Source organism: Bubalus kerabau, chromosome 3 (assembly GCF_029407905.1).
Source record: "Bubalus kerabau isolate K-KA32 ecotype Philippines breed swamp buffalo chromosome 3, PCC_UOA_SB_1v2, whole genome shotgun sequence".
In the NCBI taxonomy this organism is placed as follows: domain Eukaryota; kingdom Metazoa; phylum Chordata; class Mammalia; order Artiodactyla; family Bovidae; genus Bubalus; species Bubalus kerabau.
In genome coordinates, this window is record NC_073626.1 from 23312615 (window position 1) to 23339226 (window position 26612).

The 26612-nt window shown below is 38.7% G+C and overlaps 1 protein-coding gene and 2 pseudogenes across 1 annotated transcript; all 3 read left to right on the plus strand.

The window, feature by feature from the left end:
- Positions 1–3768: 3768 nt before the first annotated feature.
- LOC129647516 (olfactory receptor 1361-like) lies at positions 3769–4655 on the plus strand (annotated as a pseudogene).
- Positions 4656–9800: 5145 nt separating this feature from the next.
- Positions 9801–10754, plus strand: LOC129647517 (olfactory receptor 12D2-like). The gene has a single exon (XM_055574594.1). The coding sequence runs from the start codon at positions 9801–9803 to the stop codon at positions 10752–10754; it is 954 nt and encodes a 317-aa protein (XP_055430569.1).
- A 13482-nt stretch (positions 10755–24236) lies between these two features.
- Positions 24237–25163, plus strand: LOC129647518 (olfactory receptor 1361-like; annotated as a pseudogene).
- Positions 25164–26612: the final 1449 nt, after the last annotated feature.

A 26612-nucleotide genomic window follows, 5' to 3' on the forward strand; every position in this document is an offset into this window, starting at 1 on the left:
ATACTGGATGCTTGGGGCTGGTGCACTGGGACGACCCAGAGGGATGGAATGGGGAGGGAGGAGGGAGGAGGGTTCAGGATGGGGAACACATGTATACCTGTGGTGGATTCATTTTGATGTTTGGCAAAACTAATACAATTATGTAAAGTTTAAAAATAAAATAAAATTAAAAAAAATAAAAAAATAAAACCATTGTATACCTTTTAAAAAAATAAATAAATAAAATGGATAATTGACAAGGACCTACTGTATAGCACATAGAACTCTGCTCAATGTTATGTGGCAGCCTAGATGGGAGAGGAGTTTGGGGGAGAATGGATACATGTACATGTATGACCCTCTTCAGTCAGGCTATTGCTCTTAACATACCATTGAAATCACTCTCATCCATGTCAAAGTTCAATTTTCAGTCCTTAAGTTACTTGATGTCTCAACAAGACTTATCCCAACTAACTTCTCTTATTTCAAATACTCTTTCTTGCTGGCTTTCTTTTTTTTTTTTTTTTTTCTGGACATCCTCACAGTCTCCTAGGTATGCCGTGATCTCACTGATGGCTCTTAGTCTCCTTGTCTGGCTCCTCCTCTTTCTTATTATTCATTTTTGGACCTCTTCTATTTCTAGTTTCAGACTTCAAATATCTATAAACAGATAACTTGTTAACTTTTAATTTTGTTTTAGGGTATAGCAAATTAACAATGTTTGTGATAGTTTCAGGTGAACAGCTTGACTGAAGATGGTTTATAAAAAGCATGGAAGGTAAAATAACAAATCTGGAGAGTAATGGACAATGCATGATGGAGACAAGTATCTTTTTGAAGGATCTGTCATAAAGAGTGGAGAAGTGGAGGAGTAGCTGAAGAAGGCTGAGGGGAAACAGTAGGATATGAGGGTATTGTCCATGTGAGGCTGAGATTTTAGACAGTTAGGACTTCACAATTTTAGATAGTTAGGACCTTGTATATTTTCCATGCTGAAATATGATTCTGATAACCTCAGTTTTCAAGCAGCATGGTCTATCTGAGATCCAACACGAATGATTATTTTTCAGGTGAATTATCAGGAGGTGGATATAAAAGCAGAAAGGTTATTCAAGCAAAAGTATCAGAAAGATTCAACCTGGGAAAGGATGTAAAAATGAGAGAGGTATGGTCAGAGAGAACATGCACTCAACTTCTTGACTGTTGGTTTAAAGAAATTTTAAATATGTATATGATTCTACTCTCAGTGTATGTATAATATAATTGATACAAGAAAATCTGTATGTCGTAAACATTAGAAAACATCTTAAGATAATATTCAATTAAGGACTAGATTAAAGAAGGCAATGGCACCCCACTCCAGTACTCTTGCCTGGAAAATCCGTGTACAGAGGAGCCTGGTAGGCTGCAGTCCATGGGGTCAAGAAGCGTCGGACCTGACTGAGTGACTTCATTTTCACTTTCACTTTCATGCATTGGAGAAGGAAATGGCAACCCACTCCAGTGTTCTTGCCTGGAGAATCCCAGGGACGGTGGAGCCTGGTGGGCTGCCATCTGTGGGGTCGCACAGAGTTGGACACGACTGAAGCAACTTAGCAGCAGCAGCAGCAAGGACTACATTATCCTGGGTATATATCAGTGTGTGAAAGCATAAGTGAGAATATTCATGGAGTTATGACATGATCAGCTCAAGGAGAAAGGGGACTAAATAGTGATAAAAAGTAGAAATTCATGTTTATTGGTAAGTGGGTACAAGGATAGAAATTATCAATAACCAGACACAGATAGGTATAAGTGACACATTTTGTGTGCATGCTCATTTGCTCCGTCTTGTCCTACTCTTTGTGACCCCATGGACTGTATGGCCTTCCAGGCTCCTCCATCCATGGAATTTTCCAGGCAAGCATACCAGAGCGAGTTGCCATTTCCTTCTCCAGGGGATCTTTCCAACCCAGCGATGGAACCAGCATCTGTTATGTCTCCTGCATTGGCAGGTGGGTTCTTTACCATTAGTACCACCTGGGAAGTGATGCATTAGAAAATAAGATATTAGAGATATTTGAGCAAGGGAGCGTCAGGCCAAAACCATGAAGCTGTACGTTTTCTGGAATCAATAAAGCTGGTAAAGCTGCTGATAAAGTAACTGGGAGTGAGTTGTTGAAGGTACAAAGATGGTAACTGTGAAAAAGTTGAGAAAAAGACAAAAATGAGGATCATTTTGTAGTTTAAAAAAAAGTGTTATACTACTAATATAGATTTTAGGGATGAAGTACAAAGATGAATCAGTGATTCCAGTCTTATTAAGAGAATATTTGGAGGAAAAAACTTTTATTCATAAAATGTTGAAATGGAAGGAAGAACATTTCAGCACTTGGGAGGAAAGCTTATGATCCTCTCCTGTCCTCACTATCAATTAATTAATTTATTATTCATCTTGTGACAAATATACTTTATGGATGCCTACACTGGGGACACAAGAGAGAAGAAAAACAGACACACTATTTGCCTTAATGCACTTTATGGCCCCGTGAGGGAGTCCAACACTAACTGCTGCTAAGCTGCTAAGTCGCTTCAGTCGTATCCAACTCTGTGTGACCCCATAGACGGCAGCCCACCAGGCGCCCCCGTCCCTGGGATTCTCCAGGCAAGAACACTGGAGTGGGCCGCCATTTCCTTCTCTAATGCATGAAAGTGAAAAGTGAAAGTGAAGTTGCTTAGTCGTGTCCAACTGTTCGCGACCCCATGGACTGCAGCCTACCAGGCTCCTCCGTCCATGGGATTTTCCAGGCAAGAGTACTGGAGTGGGGTGCCATTGCCTTCTCCAAACACTAACTAAATATCTTAAATAAATATTTTAACAAAATAAATATGAACAACATTGTTCGTATGACACCTATAGCAATTCTATGTAGGTGCTACGTGTGGTAGCATATGAAAAGTAGGTTTGACTTAATCAAAGAGGCAGGGGAAAACTTTCCTAAGAAAGTCACTAATTGATCTGAGACTGTGAAAGGATGAACAGGAGTTGACTCAGAATGAAGCAAAGGGAAATAGTGCACAGGAAGAAATGCAAGGCAGCCAGAGAGGCTAGCAAGCAGAGAATGAGGGGACTGTAGTGTAAGATGAAGCTGCTGAGACATCATGAGGTCAAGACAGATTGAGCTTTGTTAGATAGGTGGGGATTTTTGTTCCTTCACAAGCCCAGTGGTTCTCTGGACATCTGTTTTTAAGCAAATAACAGACATGATCAGAGTTTCTTTTTTGAAAAGATCACTCTGGTGGCAGTGTGGAGAATATATTGAATGAGGCAAGAGTGGGACTATTCAAGCAGCTCAGAAGTTGGCAGGACTCTAGTCATTAACAATAACTTAAACTAGAGTAGTGACTGTGTAGATGGGTAGGAGCATTCACCAAGCCCCTATGATGTGCCAAGCACTAAGCTAAGTACTGAGATGCAGTCTTTGCCTTAGTACGCTCATGTTCTTGTAATAAAAACTGATTCATAAACAAGTACCTATGCCATCCAATAATATGAAGACTTAGAGAACTCTTTCACCCTTAAAAAACTCCAGGAAGCTCCTGGTGTTCCCTTCATTCCATCATCTTTGTGCCTCCTCACTTATATCATCCTTCAGAAAGTGCGAATTCTGTCTCTCTCATTGCTCATTGAGTTTCTTTTCTTCATTCCTCATATTTGTGGTATAAGGAAACCAACTGAACACTTCAGTAGCTAACTGTAGTGAATCCTCTTCATGCTGATTCTTTTCTTGTAGCCCATCAAGACCTGAAATGAACTGCAGTAATAACACTGACTTTGTCCTCTCGGGACTGTCCAATGACCCAGACAAACCACAGCTCCTCTTTTGTCTCTTCCTGGCCCTCTACTTGCTGAGTCTCTTAGGAAAGTCGCTACTGCTGCTGGCAATTGGCGCTGACATCCACCTCCACACCCCATGTACTTCTTCCTTAGCCAGCTCTCCCTGGTCGACCTCTGCTTCACAACCACCACAGCCCCCAAAATGCTGGAGACTTTGTGGACCAGTTATATTTCTTCACAGTTTTTGCTGATATGGACAACCTGCTTTTGACTGCCATGGCTATCAACCGCTACGCTGCCATCCGCCATCCCCTGCACTATGCACGCCTAATGACTCCTTGCAGATGTGCACTGCTGCTGGGTGGGTCATGGGGAGTGGCCCACTCTATCTCTCTTGTCCATGTCCTGTTGCTATCCCAGCTCTCATTCTATAGTAATCAAGAAATTCCCCACATTTTCTGTGATTTCGGACCACTCTTTAGACTGCTCCAATACCCACCTCAATGAGGACCTGATGATGGTTTTGACAGGACTCTTAGGAATCAGCCCTCTCCTCTGCATCACAATCTCCTATGCCCATATTTTCCTTGCTGTAGCTCGGGTCCCATCAGCACAAGGGAAAAAGAAAGCCCTGGCCACATGCAGCTCCCACCTCTCCATGGTCATCCTCTTCTACAGCTCGGTCTTTGACACCTACCTGAAGTCCCCGTCAGCTTCTCATGCCTCTGGGGAGCTGGGTGCTGCTGTCATGTATGCCCTGGTCACCCCCACTCTCAATCCTTTCATTGATAGTCTAAGAAATAAGGAAGTGAAGAGATCCCTGAAAAGGATTCTGGGCATAGAGAGTTCATGGCATTAGTAATAATTCCAAGAAACAACTGTTTTGGGGGGAAAAAATCACACTCTTCACCACCACACTGATTAAGTGAGTCAGTTAACACCAAGGCTTTCACATGTCACACAGCATGATATGGTATATTGGATATAACACTACATAGAAATTTGGAGAACTAGCTTCTAGGTCCCACTCTAGGTGCAAGCTTGTATATGTATTCCAGCTATAGGTATATATATTATTATTATCTATGCTGCTGCTATTGCTGCTAAGTCGCTTCAGTATGTCCGACTCTGTGCAACCCTAAAGAAGGCAGCCCATCAGGCTTCCCTGTCCCTGGGATTTTCCAGGCAAGAACACTGGAGTGTGTTGCCATTGCCTTCTCCAATTATTATCTATATTATCTCAAAACATTATATCAGTAATATGTCAAAGTGAGAGTGAAAGTGAAGTCATGTCCAACTCTTTGCGACCCCATGGACTGTAGCCTACCAGGCTTCTCTGTCCATGGGATTTTCTAGGTAAGAATATTGGAGTGGGTTGCCATTTCCTTCTCCAGGAGAGCTTCCTGACCCAGGGATTGAAGCTGGGTCTCCCTAATTGTAGGCAGACGCTTTACCGTCTGAGCCACCAGGGAAGTCAAAGGAAGTATAATATACATTACATTATATTATAGAATTAAGTATATTATATATGTATATATATAATATTCTTAAGAGTTAATTGGATAAGCTGCTCTTTAAGTTGCCTTATAAAGATGATACTATTGAGATGTGATCATCTATTCCCATTATTACCAACATTTTGATCACTATTGCTATTTCTATCACCAGTTTAATAATGAAGATCATCACCACCAGCTTTAGTCAATACCATCTTTTTGTCATCAGAGTCACCTTACAAATTACCATCTTCAGTTCTCTCCCCATCAGTAACACCAGTATCATCATCATAAGTAAGAGAATAGAAACTGGTCCTATGCACTTTTTCCCCTTTTAATGCCTTATTTTTCTGAATGTTCTATTAATTTGTGTTTTTGTGCTATTTTGATAATTGTGGGACATATCATCATGCATGGTGGATAAAAATGTCTTCATAAATTTGAAAGCATAATAAACATTTGCCCTGGGAATACAAGATTACATCATTTATACAGCACAATACGGGCTCCCTAGGTGGTGCAGTAGTAAAGAATATGCCTGCACAATATATACACAATGTCTAAAATTTTCTTTAAAATTTTCCAGGAAAAAAAAAAAAGGAATGGTAGATATAAGCACAATATTGGCAAAGCATTGACGTCAAAGCTGGGTGATAGGTACATAGGGGTCTATTACACTACCAACTCTACTTCTCTGAATGTTTGACATTTTCTACAATAAAAAGTTAAAATGACAATCCCAAGCTCCCCATCTATTCCTTCCCCTTACTTCCCCCCTCTGATAACCATAAATTCATTCTCTAAGTCTGTGAGTTTCTTTCTGTTTTGTAAATAAGTTCATTCACATCTTTTTCTAGGCTGTATGAGATATTCTATGATATTTGTCTTTGCTGACTTACTTCACTCAGTATGATAATCTCCAGATCCATCCATTTTGCTGCAAATGGCATTATTTCATTCTTTTGAATGGCTGGGTAATATTCCTTTGAATGTATGTTCCACTTCACCTTTATCCATTCATCAGTCAATGGACAGATGGGATTGACATGTACACACCGCTATATTTAAAATAGATTACCAACAAAGACCTACAGTAGAAAGATAAAAATAAAGCAAAAAGTTAAAATGAATAAGTGAAGTGCATTCAGCTTTAACTATTTTTAAAATATCCATATACTTAGACATTGCAATCAAACCATGAAGAACACATTAAAGTAAAATCTGGAAATAAACAATGCTTGTGAAAGAAAGGAATACAACTAATTGAATACAACAGTGAAAGAATGGAATACAACTAAAAATTCCCAATGACAAAAGAATATTTAAGAACATCATGTTTAGCCATATTATAAAGCCCAAAAGAATAAAACATTGGATTGGCCACAAAGTTTATTCAGTTTTTTTCCGCCAAACCAGTATGTATTTGTTGATCTTGAAAAAGAATTGTCCTAACAGTTTTCACTGGAAAATCTGATTATAAACTTAATGATCCAACTTCTGCTATTTATACATATGCATATAATGCAATTCTGATGTCATAAAACAATGCTATAAATAAACAGCATTTCTAGGTTTCTTTTAGTGATACTATTTGTGTTTGTTTTTTATATAAAATATTCATGACCTATTTGATAGATAAATAATAGAATTTAAAACAAAGAATTTAATCTAACACTTAAAAATTGCCATACTTGCCTCACTTTTAGAGGAACCATAGAAAGATTAGAGGGGAACAAGAGAATAGACAAAGATATGCTTTTTCAAACATTCTTGGAAGACTTCTCAGGGGAGACATCTGCACTCCCAAAAGAAAATATCAACACCCTCCTTTGTAAGTCAAGTGTGTCAGTTTCCTTATGAGAGCTGCCTCCTCAGTGCTTAATGAGCCAACTTGCTCCCAAGAGGGTAGATCAGAGGATTGAAGATGGTGGTGACCATCAGATAGAGCAGGGTAATAACCTGAATGGGGATGAGCAGCAGAGACTGTAATGTAAAAGACTATGAGAATTTCACAGCATGTGAATGTTAGAGCTAGGTAGGAGGACCATGTGGGTGAGCCTTTCTCTTGCTGACCACAGCAAGAACTGCCAATACAATCACTACAATCCAGGCATAAGACATCAGAATCAGTCCAAGAGGAATAGTGAGATAACCACACAATGAAAGAATGAATTTTGTCACCTGGACCACTCACTCTAGGATCTGAGCAGGCCAGTCTTAACAAAGGCATGAAGTCACAGTAAAATTAGCTAATGTGATTGGGCCACTGGACCTCTGCTGGGCTATCAGGGCCACAACCAATCCATCTACCATGAAGCCAAAGAGCCAGGCTATGCCCACCAGCCCCAAGTACCGTCTGGGAGTGAGTGGCAGAGAGGGTAACAATTATTCAGTAGTGATTATATTCTTTGACCACCAATCAGGAGCATCCAGTTGTCCCTAGAGAGCCAAATATAAAGAACTGGGTCAAGGAACCAGTCATAGAGATGAATGCCTTCTGCAGGAAGTCCTCTAGCACTTTTGGCATCACTTTAAACATATAGAAGAAAGGATGGAAATACAAATACATAGACTCAGAAACATCACTTACACAATGAGCACATAATAATTGCTATTCACTTGTATTATATTCATAGCATATACTAGAACAAGAAAATTATTAATGTGATGAATATATAATGAACTTCTGCATAGCAAAAAAAAACACAACAATAGCGGTTTGCAATAGAAAGATGGACAAAGGACATGGCATTTACAATTGGAATTAAAGCTTGGATAGATGTCAGAACACATATAGATCCTTTGGATAAGGTAGATAGAATATTTTTACCTAAAGGGTATAGCAAGAAGTAAAGATACACAATGAGAGACCAGCTTCATTCTCCTAGAGGGAAATGTGAGCTTGGGAATTCCAAAATTAAAGGAAATAATTGAGTGTTAATACCAACAGTGAAAAGTCAGGTTGAAAAGAAACAAAGCACTACTATTTTTCCCTGTTCCGCTATTTTCCATAGAGCCACAGTAATAAATGAGGGGCATATTTAAAGATAATCATTTTTGTGTATGGATTAAAGAAATATGACTGATCCTCATGCCTTAAATGTCATAGCCCAATTTCCTTCCATTTTCCAAGGAAGTTCCCAAGATGAGAAAGTGTATCCATACCTCTGTCCCAGGAAATGAAAAATAATTTAAGAAAACTTGAGGCCACTGAGAATTGTACTGCCTGTGGTTCTGAAACTAAGAAAGAAACAGGAAAGAAAAGAGGAAAAATTAAAAAAGTGGGACTCAAGATAGGAATTCCCCAAGGAGAATTCTTTTATATTGCAGGTATACAAAGGTATCTTGTTTATTCTTACAATACTCCTCTCAAACACAGGGGACACCCTCTCTCAGGTGCCACCCTCTTTATATATCTAAAGAACCATGGATCATAAACAAAAGGAAGAATTTCAGAAAGAAGAGGTTTTGGAATATGAAGAGCTTATACTATAATCTCAATATAAACGATCACTTCAAACATTTTTCTACTTTTTATTTTTCATAGTTTTCTACTGTTTGTTTTTCAGAAGTGTAAACCTGGTCAACTTTCTTAACTATAAATTTGAACACTGAATCAGGTAGGAGAATGAAACAGGCTCAAAGTTGCCCATAGTCTCTGATTTCTTGTTAGTGTTAAATTTACATACCGAGGACTTAGAGTTGGTTTCCTATTTAATGATGGACATTGTATTGGTGGATTTTGAAGGCTTTCTACTGCCTACATTTTAGTGCCATACCTCTACATATTCATCAAAGTAAATGAGTAATCTCTAAAGATGCAGTGAAATAAATTTAGTACAGAAACTCTGACTGCTGTTTTCTTTAAACTTTAGGAAAAGGTTTTTTCCCCCAAATGAATTTTTGATACAATTTTGTTTTGTGGGTAGAGAACCAAAAATAACGTTTGGCATATCATGTGTATCTTAAGCAGGAGTGATAAAGTTTAACAATATACAAAATACACATGGTTATTAAGGAAAACTACTCTGAATTCCTTGGTGCCAGCCTTCAGTAAAGGTGTAATAAAGGTTAGATGATTTCTCAAAATATTCTCTAGCTATAAAGGTGAATGTCCCATGGGATCCCTAGAAATGTTGCCTAGTTAATTCACTTTTTTATTGAGGTCACATCAAATCTTTTTGTTCTCCACTCACAGGTTTCCCAAACTTTGTGTATGTGCTCAGTTATGTCCAACTCTTTGAAACCCCATAGAAAATAGCCCTCTAGACTCTCCTGTTCACAGAATTTTCCAGGCAAGAATACTGGAGAGAGCTGCCATTTCCTCCTCTAGGGGATCTTCCTGACCCAGGAGTTGAATCCATGTCTCTTGCATTTATAGGTTGCTTCTTTACCACTGAGCCACCAGGTAAGCCCTAAAACAACAATGCTCTCCCTCAAAATATTATTGTCTAGATGGGAAATCCTCAGTTGCAGGACTCTGGTTCCCATGAGAGATATCATTCCATATGTTATTTTCTCTTTTCTTTCAAGTGATGCTGAATCAAACCTCAGTCACTGAATTTCTCCTCCTGGGAGTGACAGACATCCAAGAACTGCAGCCTGTTCTCTTTGTGGTTTTCCTTGCAATTTACATTGTCAATGTGGCTGGGAATGGAGTCATCATAATGGTTGTCATCTCTGATCCAAGACTCCATTCTCCTATGTATTTTTTCCTGGGAAACCTGGCATGTCTGGATATCTGCTACTCCACAGTGACTCTGCCAACGATGCTGGAGAACTTCCTCTCTACCCACAAAACAATTTCTTTCTTGGGCTGCATAAGCCAGCTTCATTTCTTCCACTTCCTGGGCAGCACAGAGGCCATGTTGTTGGCTGTGATGGCCTTTGACCGCTTTGTGGCTATCTGCAAACCACTTCGTTACACTCTTATCATGAATCATCAGGTCTGTACCCAGATGGCTGTCACTATCTGGATCATTGGGTTTTTCCATGCCCTGCTGCACTCAGTAATGACCTCTCGCTTAAACTTCTGTGGTTCCAACCATATCCATCACTTCTTCTGCGATGTTAAGCCATTGCTGGAGTTGGCCTGTGGAAACACTGACCTCAATGAATGGCTACTTCATTCTGTGACAGGGACCATTGCCATGGGCCCATTCTCTCTAGCCCTTCTCTCCTATTTCTATATTATTATCTATCTTTTCTTCAAGACCCGTTCTTGCAGCATGCTCTATAAAGCACTGTCCACGTGTGCCTCCCACTTCATGGTAGTTGTTCTTTTCTATGCCCCTGTTGTTTTCACTTACATTCGTCCTGCCTCAGGTAGCTCCATGGACCAGGAGCGGATCATTGCCATTATGTACAGTGTGATCACTCCTGTACTAAATCCACTGATCTATACTTTGAGGAACAAGGAAGTAGAGGGGGCTTTGAGGAGGGTGATCAGAAGGAGACTCTGACCCTAAGAAATCGAGAGAATTCTTCCAAGGCATCAGTAAAAAGGCTATGAGAAAGTTGAGATGTGAAATTAGACTGCTTTTCTTTTCTTTTTTTTTTTAATTTTATTTTATTTTTAAACTTTACATAACTGTATTAGATTTGCCAAATATCAAAATTAATCCGCCACAGGTATACATGTGTTCCCCATCCTGAACCCTCCTCCCTCCTCCCTCCCCATTCCATTCCTCTGGGTCGTCCCAGTGCACCAGCCCCAAGCATCCAGTATCGTGCATCGAACCTGGACTGGCAACTCATTTCATACATGATATTTTACATGTTTCAATGCCATTCTCCCAAATCTTCCCACCCTCTCCCTCTCCCACAGAGTCCATAAGACTGTTCTATACATCAGTGTCTCTTTTGCTGTCTCGTACACAGGGTTATTGTTACCATCTTTCTAAATTCCATATATATGCGTTAGTATACTGTATTGGTGTTTTTCTTTCTGGCTTACTTCACTCTGTATAATAGGCTCCAGTTTCATCCACCTCATTAGAACTGATTCAAATGTATTCTTTTTAATGGCTGAATAATACTCCATTGTGTATATGTACCACAGCTTTCTTATCCATTCATCTGCTGATGGACATCTAGGTTGCTTCCATGTCCTGGCTATTATAAACAGTGCTGCGATGAACATTGGGGTACTCGTGTCTCTTTCCCTTCTGGTTTTCTCAGTGTGTATGCCCAGCAGTGGGATTGCTGGATCATAAGGCATGTCTATTTCCAGTTTTTTAAGGAATCTCCACACTGTTCTCCATAGTGGCTGTACTAGTTTGCATTCCCACTAACAGTGGAAGAGGGTTTCCTTTTCTCCACACCCTCTCCAGCATTTATTACTTGTAGACTTTTGGATCGCAGCCATTCTGACTGGTGTGAAATGGTACCTCATAGTGGTTTTGATTTGCATTTCTCTGATAATGAGTGATGTTGAGCATCTTTTCATGTGTTTGTTAGCCATCTGTATGTCTTCTTTGGAGAAATGTCTATTTAGTTCTTTGGCCCATTTTTTGATTGGGTCATTTATTTTTCTGGAGTTGAGCTGTAGGAGTTGCTTGTATATTCTCGAGATTAGTTGTTTGTCAGTTGCTTCATTTGCTATTATCTTCTCCCATTCTGAAGGCTGTCTTTTCACCTTGCTAATAGTTTCCTTTGATGTACAGAAGCTTTTAAGGTTAATTAGGTCCCATTTGTTTATTTTTGCTTTTATTTCCAATATTCTTGGAGGTGGGTCATAGAGGATCCTGCTGTGATGTATGTCAGAGAGTGTTTTGCCTATGTTCTCCTCTAGGAGTTTTATAGTTTCTGGTCTTACGTTTAGATCTTTAATCCATTTTGAGTTTATTTTTGTGTATGGTGTTAGAAAGTGTTCTAGTTTCATTCTTTTACAAGTGGTTGACCAGATTTCCCAGCACCACTTGTTAAAGAGACTGTCTTTAATCCATTGTATATTCTTGCCTCCTTTGTCGAAGATAAGGTGTCCATATGTGCGTGGATTTATCTCTGGGCTTTCTATTTTGTTCCATTGATCTATATTTCTGTCTTTGTGCCAGTACCATACTGTCTTGATAACTGTGGCTTTGTAGTAGAGCCTGAAGTCAGGTAGGTTGATTCCTCCAGTTCCATTCTTCTTTCTCAAGATCGCTTTGGCTATTCGAGGTTTTTTGTTTTTCCATACAAATTGTGAAATTATTTGTTCTAGCTCTGTGAAGAATGCTGTTGGTAGCTTGATAGGGATTGCATTGAATCTATAGATTGCTTTGGGTAGTATACTCATTTTCACTACATTGATTCTTCCAATCCATGAACATGGTATATTTCTCCATCTGTTAGTGTCCTCTTTGATTTCTTTCACCAGTGTTTTATAGTTTTCTATATATAGGTCTTTAGATTCTTTAGGTAGATATATTCCTAAGTATTTTATTCTTTCCGTTGCAATGGTGAATGGAATTGTTTCCTTAATTTCTCTTTCTGTTTTCCCATTATTAGTGTATAGGAATGCAAGGGATTTCTGGGTGTTGATTTTATATCCTGAAACTTTACTATAGTCATTGATTAGTTCTAGTAATTTTCTGGTGGAGTCTTTAGGGTTTTCTATGTAGAGGATCATGTCATCTGCAAACAGTGAGAGCTTTACTTCTTCTTTTCCAATTTGGATTCCTTTTATTTCTTTTTCTGTTCTGATTGCTGTGGCCAAAACTTCCAAAACTATGTTGAATAGTAATGGTGAAAGTGGGCACCCTTGTCTTGTTCCTGACTTTAGAGGAAATGCTTTCAATTTTTCACCATTGAGGATAATGTTTGCTGTGGGTTTGTCATATATAGCTTTGATTATGTTGAGGTATGTTCCTTCTATTCCTGCTTTCTGGAGAGTTTTGATCATAAATGGATGTTGAATTTTGTCAAAGGCTTTCTCTGCATCTATTGAGATAATCATATGGTTTTTATTTTTCAATTTGTTAATGTGGTGTATTACATTGATTGATTTGCGGATATTGAAGAATCCTTGCATCCCTGGGATAAAGCCCACTTGGTCATGGTGTATGATCTTTTTAATGTGTTGTTGGATTCTGATTGCTAGAATTTTGTTAAGGATTTTTGCTTCTATGTTCATCAGTGATATTGGCCTGTAGTTTTCTTTTTTTGTGGGATCTTTGTCAGGTTTTGGTATTAGGGTGATGGTGGCCTCATAGAATGAGTTTGGAAGTTTACCATCCTCTGTAATTTTCTGGAAGAGTTTGAGCAGGATAGGTGTTAGCTCTTCTCTAAATTTTTGGGAGGATTCAGCTGTGAAGCCGTCTGGACCTGGGCTTTTGTTTGCTGGAAGATTTTTTATTACAGTTTCAATCTCTGTGCTTGTGATGGGTCTGTTAAGATTTTCTCTTTCTTCCTGATCGAGTTTTGGAAAGTTGTACTTTTCTAAGAATTTGTCCATTTCTTCCTCGTTGTCCATTTTATTGGCATATAATTGTTGATAGTAGTCTCTTATGATCCTTTGTATTTCTGTGTTGTCTGTTGTGATCTCTCCATTTTCATTTCTAATTTTATTGATTTGATTTTTCTCCCTTTGTTTCTTGATGAGTCTGGCTAATGGTTTGTCAATTTTATTTATCCTTTCAAAGAACCAGCTTTTGGTTTTGTTGATTTTTGCTATGGTCTCTTTTGTTTCTTTTGCATTTATTTCTGCTCTAATTTTTAAGATTTCTTTCCTTCTACTAACCCTGGGGTTCTTCATTTCTTCCTTTTCTAGTTGCTTTAGGTGTAGAGTTAGGTTATTTATTTGACTTTTTTCTTGTTTCTTGAGGTGTGTCTGTATTGCTATGAACTTTCCCCTTAGGACTGCTTTTACCGTGTCCCACAGGTTTTGGGTTGTTGTGTTTTCATTTTCATTCGTTTCTATGCAAATTTTGATTTCTTTTTTGATTTCTTCTGTGATTTGTTGGTTATTCAGCAGCGTGTTGTTCAGCCTCCATATGTTGGATTTTTTAATAGTTTTTCTCCTGTAATTGAGATCTAATCTTACTGCATTGTGGTCAGAAAAGATGCTTGGAATGATTTCTATTGTTTTGAATTTACCAAGGCTAGCTTTATGGCCCAGGATGTGATCTATCCTGGAGAAGGTTCCATGTGCGCTTGAGAAGAAGGTGAAATTCATTGTTTTGGGATGAAATGTCCTATAGATATCAATTAGGTCTAACTGGTCTATTGTATCGTTTAAAGTTTGTGTTTCCTTGTTAATTTTCTGTTTAGTTGATCTATCCATAGGTGTGAGTGGGGTATTAAAGTCTCCCACTATTATTGTGTTATTGTTAATTTCTTCTTTCATACTTGTTAGCATTTGTCTTACATACTGCGGTGCTCCCGTGTTGGGTGCATATATATTTATAATTGTTATATCTTCTTCTTGGATTGATCCTTTGATCATTATGTAGTGACCATCTTTGTCTCTTTTCACAGTCTTTGTTTTAAAGTCTATTTTATCTGATATGAGTATTGCTACTCCTGCTTTCTTTTGGTCCCTATTCACATGGAAAATCTTTTTCCAGCCCTTCACTTTCAGTCTGTATGTGTCCCCTGTTTTGAGGTGGGTCTCTTGTAGACAACATATGCAGGGGTCTTGTTTTTGTATCCATTCAGCCAGTCTTTGTCTTTTGGTTGGGGCATTCAACCCATTTACGTTTAAGGTAATTACTGATAAGTATGACCCCGTTGCCATTTACTTTATTGTTTTGGGTTCGAATTTATACACAATTTTTGTGTTTCCTGTCTAGAGAATATCCTTTAGTATTTGTTGGAGAGCTGGTTTGGTGGTGCAGAATTCTCTCAGCTTTTGCTTGTCTGAAAAGCTTTTGATTTCTCCTTCATACTTGAATGAGATCCTTGCTGGGTACAATAATCTGGGCTGTAGGTTCTTTTCTTTCATCATTTTAAGTATGTCTTGCCATTCCCTCCTGGCTTGAAGAGTTTCTATTGAAAGATCAGCTGTTATCCTTATGGGAATTCCCTTGTGTGTTATTTGTTGTTTTTCCCTTGCTGCTTTTAATATTTGTTCTTTGTGTTTGATCTTTGTTAATTTGATTACTATGTGTCTTGGGGTGTTTCGCCTTGGGTTTATCCTGTTTGGGACTCTCTGGGTTTCTTGGACTTGGGTGATTATTTCCTTCCCCATTTTAGGGAAGTTTTCAACTATTATCTCCTCAAGTATTTTCTCATGGTCTTTCTTTTTGTCTTCTTCTTCTGGGATCCCTATGATTCGAATGTTGTAGCGTTTAATATTGTCCTGGAGGTCTCTGAGATTGTCCTCATTTCTTTTAATTCGTTTTTCTTTTATCCTCTCTGATTCATTTATTTCTACCATTCTATCTTCTAATTCACTAATCCTATCTTCTGCCTCTGTTATTCTACTATTTGTTGCCTCCAGAGTGTTTTTAATTTCACTTATTGCATTATTCATTATATATTGACTCTTTTTTATTTCTTCTAAGTCCTTGTTAAACCTTTCTTGCATCTTCTCAATCCTTGCCTCCAGGCTATTTATCTGTGATTCCATTTTGATTTCAAGATTTTGGATCAGTTTCACTATCATTATTCGGAATTCTTTATCAGGTAGATTCCCTATCTCTTCCTCTTTTGTTTGGTTTGGTGGGCATTTATCCTGTTCCTTTATCTGCTGGGTATTCCTCTGTCTCTTCATCTTGTTTAAATTGCTGAGTTTGGGGTGTCCTTTCTGTATTCTGGCAGTTTGTGGAGTTCTCTTTATTGTGGCGTTTCCTCACTGTGTGTGGGTTTGTACAGGTGGCTTGTCAAGGTTTCCTGGTTAGGGAAGCTTGTGTCGATGTTCTGGTGGATGGAGCTGTATTTCTTCTCTCTCCTTTCGAAGAGTTGGGCTGCTTTTCTGGGTGCCTGATGTCCTCTGCCGGCATTCAGAAGTTGTTTTATGGAATTTACTTGACGTTTAAATGCTCTTTTGATGAATTTGTGGGGGAGAAAGTGTTCTCCCCGTCCTACTCCTCCGCCATCTTGGCTCCTCCTCTCTGCTTTTCTAATTGTATACTGTTTGTGAAACAAAAGGCATTATATAAAGAAAAATAAATGGGAAAGTCCAGTCTACTTGTGTTAACAGTGTGTGACTAGGTAATGTAAGGGAAACTTGAACAAATAGGACAGTATCCACAAAATCTTTTTTTTTTTTTTTTTGGCTGTGCTGAGTCTTCATTGCTGTGGCAGCCTTTTCTCTGGTTTTGGCGAGTGGGGGCTTCTCTCAGGTCATGGTGCTCAGGTGTCTCAGTGCAGTGGCTTCTCCTATTGTCACAAGTGGGCTTAATTGCTCCATTGAATGTGGGATCTTCCCGGATCAGGGATCAAATCAGTGTCTCCTGCATTGGCAGGCAGATTCTTTACCACTGAGCCACTAGGGAAGCCCCCTTGGAATCTTAATGTTGAATTTGTGTGGGGGATATAAATTGATAAAACTATTTGTTTACATATTCTTATGTGTTCTTGAATAAAATCAGATACAGAAATTTGCCTCAAATATGCATATATTGTACAGTTGGATAATACTAAGGCTTGTTAACCTGCATGTTTCCTGTAAATTAACATATTATAAAGTGAACAATAAAGTTATTATGCTGTTTTATTTTAAGAATTTGAGTGTAGGGCTATGGTTACTCAACTAGAAAAATAAATGTTAACTCATATATGACTTAAGGGAAATTTTTAGGGAATATATCATGATTTCTTTTTCTCCAAGCAAGGAAGCAAGTAAGTAATTAAAACAAATAATGCTTTGAGTACTAATTAACAGAAATAAATTGTGAACTCTGACTCCAAAGATGCTTTATAATTCAAATGGACAACCTGTCAAAGACTACTGAAAAATATTGCTAAAAATGGAGGCAGCATGAAAAAAATCACAGGAATATCTTTCTTGCTCACTGATATGTTATTTTCTCTCCAATTTCTGGTCATAGAAAACTGAGCTTCAAAATTCTTCCTTATTATTTATCTTGTTTTTGATTTCTATACTCATTTTCACAGATTGTAATGTGATAGAATATGATATAATACCAGTGAAACATGAAGAATTCATCAAGTTTGTTTTCCTTACCTATCACCAAATTTATACTAAGTGAAAGCTATCAAATAGTAATTCAGTTCATTCAGTCATTCAGTCGTATCCGACTCTTTGCAACCACATGGACTGCAGCACGCTAGGTTCCCTGTCCATCACCAACTCCTGTAGCTTGCTCAAACTCATGTACTTGGATTCAGTGATGCCATCCAACCATCTCATCCTCTGTCGTCCCATTCTCCTGCCTTCAATCTTTCCCAGCATCAGGATCTTTTCCAAGAAGTCAGTTCTTTGCATCAGGTGGCCAAAGTATCGGACTTTCAGATTTAGCATCATCCCTTCCCATGAATATTCAAAACTGATTTCTTTTAGGATTGACTGGTTGGATCTTCTTGCATTCCTAGGGATTCTCAAGGGTCTTCTCCAACACCACAGTTCAAAATCATCAATTATTCGGCACTCAGCTTTCTTTGCTGAAGTATTTTTGGAGCTAATAGACAAGAATTACTATGTTCCTCACTTTCTATGTTCCATGAAGTGTCACTGGACCTGAAACTATAGTGGATACCAGCATTCCCAACTATTTAGAGATATAGGATTCCCTGGTGTCCAGTGGTTAGCATTCTACACTTTCTCTGCCAAGGGCCTAGGTTCAACGCCTGATTAGAGAACTAAGATCCCACAAGCCAGGCCATGCAACCAATAAATGCATAAATAAGACTACTAAATAAATAATAGAGATACGGACTGAAAAGTTATAAAAGGATATTTTGAGTTCATGAACAGACTATCCAAATTGTTTACATCCACTTTTGTAAAGCAAAGAATTTGGTTCTAACCTAGCTCACATAGTTCTTCCATCTTCCTACTCTATCTTCTTTGGTCTCTTAATTCCTGTTTTGTTTATAAAAGAATGTATGGGGAGAAGGCATTTTATACCCTGAACTATTTCAGACTAGAATTTCTATTGATCAAAATTTTTTATGTAATCCAATATACATGGATACTGTCACCCTGCTTATTCAACTTATATGCAGAGTATATCATGTGAAATGCTGGGCTGGGTGAAGCACAAGCTGGAATCAAGATTTCCGGGAGAAATATCAATAACCTCAGATGCGTATATGACACCACCCTTATAGCAGAAAGTAAAGAAGAACTAAAGAGCCTCTTGATGAAAGTAAAAGCAGAGAGTGAGAAATTTGGCTTAAAACTCAACATTCATAAAACTAAGATCATGGCATCAGGTCCCGTCGCTTCATGGCAAATAGATAGAGAAACAATGGAAACAGTAAAAGATTGTATTTTGAGGGCCTCCAAAATCACTGCAAATGGTGACTGCAGCCATGAAATTAAAAGACACTTGCTTCTTGGAAGAAAAGCTATTACCAACCTAGGCAGCATATTAAAAATCAGAGACATTACTTTGACAACAAAGGTCCATCTAGTCAAAGCTATGGTTTTTCCAGTAGTCATGTATGAATGTGAGAGTTGGACTATAAAGAAAGCTGAGCACCAAAGAATTGATGCTTTTAAACTGTGGTGTTGAAGAAGACCCTATGAGTCCCTGTGACTGCAGGGAGATCAAGCCTGTCAATCCTAAAGGAAATCAGTCCTAAATATTCATTGGAAGGACTGATACTGAAGCTGAAACTCCAATACTTTGGCCACCTGATGCGAAAAACTGAGTCATTGAAAAAGCCCCTGATGGTGGGAAAGATTGAAGGCAGGAGGAGAAGGGGATGACAGAGGATGAAATAGTTGGATGGCATCACCGACTGGATGTGCATGAGTTTGAGTAAGCTCTGGGAGTTGGTGATGGACAGGGAAGCCTGGCATGCTGCAGTGCATGGGGTTGCAAAGAGCTGGACATGATGGAGAAACTGAACTGACTGACTGAACATATACGGAGGCTGTAAATTATAGAAGAGCACACGGTTACCTATTGCTGCATGACACCCTATAACACAGATGGTTAAACACTTATTTAATTAAATTGCATTCTTCAGTGATTCAGAAATTGGTAAGAGTATAGCAGAGAATCACTGATTCTATTTAATGTTTCAAGTCTCAACTGAGATGACTTTATCAACAGATGTATGAAACAATTTGTTAAATTTCAGTATATTTGTATGACAAAAGTTCTCAGAAAAATAAAAACAAAAGGACACATATAACATGTTATGGCTCTATGGTAGTCTTTTCAAACTATTCTTAGAGAGAGAGAGAGGGCAGTCACTAGACAAAATTGTGAGTTTTAAGTCATCTTTCTAATTCCATGTCCAAATCAATATTAGACTTCTGTTTAATTGTTGATTTCATTCCTCAACCCTATCTATAGGAAATTTTCTCAACAGAAAATTCCTCCAGGTTTTTTTCTAATGAGTAACTTTGGGAACTGTCTCTAAGGCCAAAATGATTTCTTCTGCTGCCAAAATCTTTCTGATCCCAAAAGAGATAAATATTGATAATGCTCAGCTTCTAAACTACATTACCTTTGCCTGGTCTCATCAATGTATGCCAAGGCCCTGGATTCTTTGTTCTTTCCCATCCACTCACCAATATCATTGGATAGAATGAATATTTCTAAGGTCACCGTTTAATAGAGATTAGGGAAGCCAGAGGCAGGAGTTGAAGACATCATTTGGCAAATGGAGTAATGGGATCAGCCTTCCAAGAGGATCACAGAGAGTTCAAGTTCTGCACTTGATGGACTACATAATGTTTTGTGTATCTGTTTCCAATGCAGTACATAAATCAAGCCATCTGTAAGAAAATATATTAAAGCATTAAATTGCTACTGTAGAACTGTCTAGTTGGAAGTTACATACGTAAGTCTAGCATTAGGAAAATAAGTTGAAATTTAAGGTATAATTGGAGAATTATATGTTTATAGCTACATAAAGCCCAGAACTAGAAGACAGAGAAGAGGAGATGGCCAGAAGTACCTAATAAGGAAGAAGAGCAGTAACCAGCCAAGAAGACTGGAAAGGAGTCTACATGGTGGGTCTCCTGAATGCAGAATTTTTTTAATTAGAATATAATTGCTTTACAATGGACTTCCCTGGTGGCTCAGAGAGTAAAGTGTCTGCCTGCAATGCAGCAGACCCAGGTTCAATCCCTGGGTCGGGAAGATTCCATGGAGAAGGAAATGGCAACCCACTCCAGTACTCTTGCCTGGAGAATCTGATGGATGGAGGAGTCTGGTAGGCTGCAGTCCACGGGTCACAAAGAGTCAGACATGACTAGGCAACTTCACTTTCACTTTCTTTCACAATGTTGTTTCTGCTGTACACAAATGTGAATAAGCTATATGTATGCACATATCCCTTCAAAATTTGTTTCAGATGCTGATGGCATGGATGCAAATGGCGTGGATTTTAGTTACTAGAGAGTAGAAACAGTGAAGTATGTTAAGCTGCTGATGAAACATGAAACTCACTGGAAGTGAGTTGATTAGAGAAAGCTCAAAAAGGATAACAATTTAAAAGGTGAGAAAGGGTCTGAAATGAAGGGCATTTTATAGGAAATAAAATTTCTAGCCGTTGGTCTAAAGTTGATGGATGAAGGAATTAGATGGATCAATGTTTCCAACCCATGTTGGTATGACAATACTTTGTTGATAAAAAGTTTTACTCTTAAAATGGAAGAGGACTTTTGGAAGAAGATAATGTATCGTCCTCTCCTGCCTTCACTTTTCATTAACCAATTTATTCATTTTCTGACAAATACCATATTTAGCATTCCAAGCACTAGAGATACACAAGAGAGGAAAACCTTGTTAGGGAGACCAACATTAAATAAATAACTTAAATATTTAAACAAAATAAATGTGATTACATCCTCCACATTACAATTCAACAATTGACCAAGAGCCTAGAAAGGAAGGGTTGTCTTTGTCAAAAAGGCCACAGAAGACTTTCCTAAGAAAGTCACCAATAAAGCCAAGGTTAGACGGATGAGCAAGAGCTGACTCAGAGTGATGAGAAGGAACATGGTCCATACAAGACAATGCAGTGTAGACAGTGTTGCTGGGAGCACATGATAATCGACTGTGGTGTGAGTTGAAGCTGGTGACATGAAGCTCAAAACCAAATGAGCTTTGTCAGACATGGTAGGGTTTTTCATATATAAGTGGTATCATATGATATTTATCTCGTTCTGATTTACTTCACTTTTGTTGCTGTTTAGTCACTCAGTCGTGTCTGACTCTTTGCAACCCCATGAACTGCAGCATGCCAGGCTTCCCTGTCCTTCACTATCTCCAAGAGTCCACTCATACTTATGTCCATTGAGTCAGTGATGCCATCCAACCATCTCATCCTTACTTCACCTAGTATGATAATACTTATAAGTTTATATAACACATCTTCTTTATCCATTCATCTGTCCATGGAATTTTAGGTTGTGTTTGTGTTTCAGCTATTGTAAATAGTGCTTCTCCTATGAACATAAGGGAGCATGCATCTTTTTGAATCATAGTTTTGTCTGAGTATATGTCCAGGAGTGGAAATGCTGAATCATACATGCTATAGCAGCTCTATTTTTAGTTTTTTGAGAAAAACTTTGTATGGTTTTTCATAGTGGTTATACCAGCTTATGTTCCCATCTACAATGTAGGACAATTCTCTTTTCCCCATACCCTCTTCAGAATTTGTTATTTGTAGACTTTTTAATGATGGCCATTCTCACCAGTGTGAGGTGATACCTCATTATAGTTTTGATTTGCATTCCTCTAAAGCCAGGCTTCAGCAATACGTGAACCATGAACTTCCAGATGTTCAAGCTGGTTTTAGAAAAGGCAGAGGAACCAGAGATCAAATTGCCAACATCCTCTGGATCATGGAAAAAGCAAGAGAGTTCCAGAAAAACATCTATTTCTGCTTTATTGACTATACCAAAGCCTTTGACTGTGTGGATCACAGTAAACTGTGGAAAATTCTGAAAGAGATGGGAATACCAGACCACCTGACCTGCCTCTTGAGAAATTTGTATGCAGTTCAGGAAGCAACAGTTAGAACTGGACATGGAACAACAGACTGGTTCCAAATAGGAAAAGTAGTACATCAAGGCTGTATATTGTCACCCTGCTTATTTAACTTATATGCAGAGCACATCATGAGAAACACTGGACTGGAAGAAGCACAAGCTGGAATCAAGATTGCCAGGAGAAATGTCAATAACCTCAGATATGCAGATGACACCACCCTTATGGCAGAAAGTGAAGAGGAACTCAAAAGCCTGTTGATGAAAGTGAAAGAGGAGAGTGCAAAAGTGGGCTTAAAACTCAACATTCAGAAAACGAAGATCATGGTATCTGGTCCCATCACTTTATGGGAAATAGATGGGGAAACAGTGGAAACAGTGTCAGACTTTATTTTGGGGGGCTCCAAAATTGCTGCAGATGGTGACTGCAGCCATGAAATTAAAAGACGCTTACTCCTTGGAAGGAAAGTTATGACCAACCTAGATAGCATATTCAAAAGCAGAAACATTCTTTGCCAACAAAGGTCGGTCAAGTCAAGGCTATGGTTTTTCCAGTGGTCATGTATGGATGTGAGAGTTGGACTGTGAAGAAGGCTGAGCACTGAAGAGCTAATGCTTTTGAACTGTGTTATTTGAGAAGACTCTTGAGAGTCCCTTGGACTGCAAGGAGATCCAACCAGTCCATCCTAAAGGAGATCAGTCCGGGCTGTTCTCTGGAAGGACTGATGCTAAAGCTGAAACTCCAATACTTTGGCCACCCCATGCAAAGAGTTGACTCATTGGAAAAGACTCTGATGCTGGGAGGGATTGGGGGCAGGAGGAGAAGGGGACAACAGAGGATGAGATGGCTGAATGGCACGACTGACTGGATGGACGAGACTCTGAGTGAACTCTGGGAGTTGGTGATGGACAGGGAGGCTTGGCGTGCTGCAATTCATGGGGTTGCAAAGAGTCGGACACGACTGATCGACTGAACTGAACTGAATAATTATAGTAGTTTCAGGTGTATAGCCTAGTAATTCAGTATTTTTTACAGATTATGCTTCATTAAAAGTTATTACAGGAAAATGCCTGTAATTCTTTGTCCTATACAATATATCCTTGTTGCTTATCTATTTTATTTTCTTCATTTTCTTTTTTAAACTTTTTATTTTATACTGGACTATAGCCGATTAACAATGCTGTAATAGTTTTAAGTGGACAGTAAACAGACTCAGCCATACATACATTGTGTGAATTCTCCCCCAAACTCTCATCCCATCCAGGCTGCCACATATTATTGAGCAGAGTTCCATGGGTAGAGACCAATTTTTAAATAAAGAAGTGACATGATGAGATTTTTTTTTTTTAAGGATCACACTGACCACAGTATGGAGAGCATATTCGATGGGGCAAGATCCATGTTAAAATAGTTAGGAGGATAACAGTTCTCCAGCCAGTCACAAACCTTGAACTAGAATAGTCACTGTGAGTGTGGGTGGGAGTATTTATTGAGCCCCTTCTATGTGCCAGACACTGAGCTAAGTACTGAAACATCACTTCTGCCTTGAAAGACTCGTGATCTTGAGAAGAAAACAGATTCACAAGCAAGTAGTTAAATACCAATCACACAAAATTTTATTAAGAAAACTCGTTATGCGTTAGTAACTCCAGGACGTCTTTGTGGTTTCTTTCATTCTCTTACCTTGATGTCTTCTTAATTTGACCATCTTTTGTGAGGTACAACCCTTGTCCTCCCCATTGCTATTTTAGTTGTTTATCCATTCTTCACATTGGTGGTATAAGGAAAACCCATTGCCAAGAGAAAGGATCCAAGGTTCTAGCTAACTGTAGTGAATCCTCTTCATACTGATTCTTTTCTTGTAACCCATCAAGACCTGAAATGAACTGCAGTAAGAACACTGACTTTGTCCTCTCAGGACAGTCCAATGACCCAGACAAACCACAGCTCCTCTTTGGTCTCTTCCTGGCCCTCTACTTGCTAAGTCTCAGAGGAAACTCACTACTGCTGCTGACTATTGGCACTGACATCCACCTCCACACCCCCAGGTACTTCCTCAGCCAGCTCTCCCTGGTCGACCTCTGCTTCACTACCACCACAGCCCGCTAAATGCTGGAGACTTTGTGGACCAGCAGCAGATTGATCTCCTTCTCTGGGTGTCTGGCCCAGTTAAATTTCTTTGCAGTTTTTGCTGATATGGACAACCTGCTTTTGATGGCCACAGCTATCAGCCACTATGCTGCCATCTGCCATCCCCTGCACTATGCACTCCTAATGACTCCTTGCAGATGTGCACTGCTGCTGGGTGGGTCATGGGGAGTGGCCCACTCTCTCTCTCTTGTCCATGCCCTGTTGCTATCCCAGCTCTCATTCTATACTAATCAAGAAATTCCCCACTTTTTCTGTGATTTCAGACCACTTTTTAGACTTTCCTGCTCTGATACCCACCTCAATGAGGACCTGACAATGGTTTTGACAGGACTGTTAGGAATCAGCCCTCTCCTCTGCATCATAAGCTCCTATGCCCATATTTTCCTTGCTGTAGCTCGGGTCCCATCAGCACAGGGCAAAAAGAAAGCCCTGGCCACATGCAGCTCCCACCTCTCCATGGTCATCCTCTTCTACAGCTTGCTCTTTGCCACCTACCTGAAGTCCCCGTCAGATCTCATGCCTCTGGGGAGCTGGGTGCTGCTGTCATGTATGCCCTGGTCACCCCCCACTCTCAATCCTTTCATTTATAGTCTAAGAAATAAGGATGTGGAGAGTTGGCTGAAAAGGGTTCTGGGCATAGAGAGCTCATGGCATTAGGAATAATTCCAAGAAACAAGTGTTTTGGGGGAAAAAAATCACACTCTTCACCACCACACTGATAAAGTGAGGCTAATGCACAGTACAGATATGCTATAGCATAAAGAACACTAAATAGACATTAGGAAAACTAGTTGTTAGAACCCACTTTAACTGCTAGCTCTAGGTTTATATATTATATATTATCTATATTATTATATCAAAATATATCAGTAATATGTCAAAATGAAATTGTTAGTCACTCAGTTGTGTCCAACTCTTTGTGACCCCATGGACTGTAGCCCATCAGGCTCCTCTTGTCCATGGAATTCTCCAGGCAAGAATACTGGAGTGAGTTGTCATTCCCTTCTCCAGAGGATCTTCCTGACCCAAGGATGGAATCTGGGTCTCCTGCATTTGCAGGCTGTCTGATCCACTATGGAAGCCCACTTCAGGTTGTCATGGTTTAGTCACTAAGTCATGCAGGACTGTTGTAACCCCATGGACTGTAGCCCTCTAGGATCCTATGTCTGTGGTATTCTCCAGGCAAGAATACTGGAGTGGGTTGCCATTTCCTTCTCATATATATATATACATATATATATATATGAATACCATAAATATTATATTATAATATATATAATGAGGTATATTAGCTAAAAATAATATACTTAAGAGTGGATTGGATAGCTGTTCTTTAAAGTTGACTTATAAAACTAATAGTATTGAAACTTAGTCATCTGTTCTCATCATTACCAGCATTTTGACCATCATTTCCACGGCTATCACTGGTTTAATAATGAAGATTCTCACCATCAGCTTTACTATAGTCAGTATCATTTTTTTGTCATTAGCATTACATTACAAATTACCATCTTCAGCTCTTTCCCCATCAATACTGGCAGTACCATCACCATGAATAAGAGACTGGAAACTGGTTCTGTGCATTTTTTCATTTTTAATGCCTCATTTTTCAGAATCTTCTATTTCTTTGTGTTTTTGTGCTATGTTGATAATTGTGGGAAGTATCATAATGGCATGGTGGATATGTTTTATAAAAATGTCTTCATAAATTTGAGAGTATAATAAATATTTACATTTGAAATAAATGATTGCATAGTTTATATAACACAATACATACACAATGTCTAAAACTTTCTTTAAATTATTCCAGAAAAAAAGGAATGCTAGATATTTGGCACAGTATTGGCAAAATGTTGATGTCAAAGCAGGATGATAGCTACAGGAGGGTTTTACACCACTTTCTGCATTTTTCTGAATGTTTAAAATTTTCTACATTAAATGTTAAAATGAAAAAGTAAAGTGCATTCAGCTTTAAATACTTTTTAAAATATCAATGTCTTTAAGCACAGCAATCAATCCATAAAGAATGTATCAAGGTAAATTCTGAATATAAATAATACTTTTATAGAAAAAAAATTGAATACAACTAAAAATTCCCAATGATAA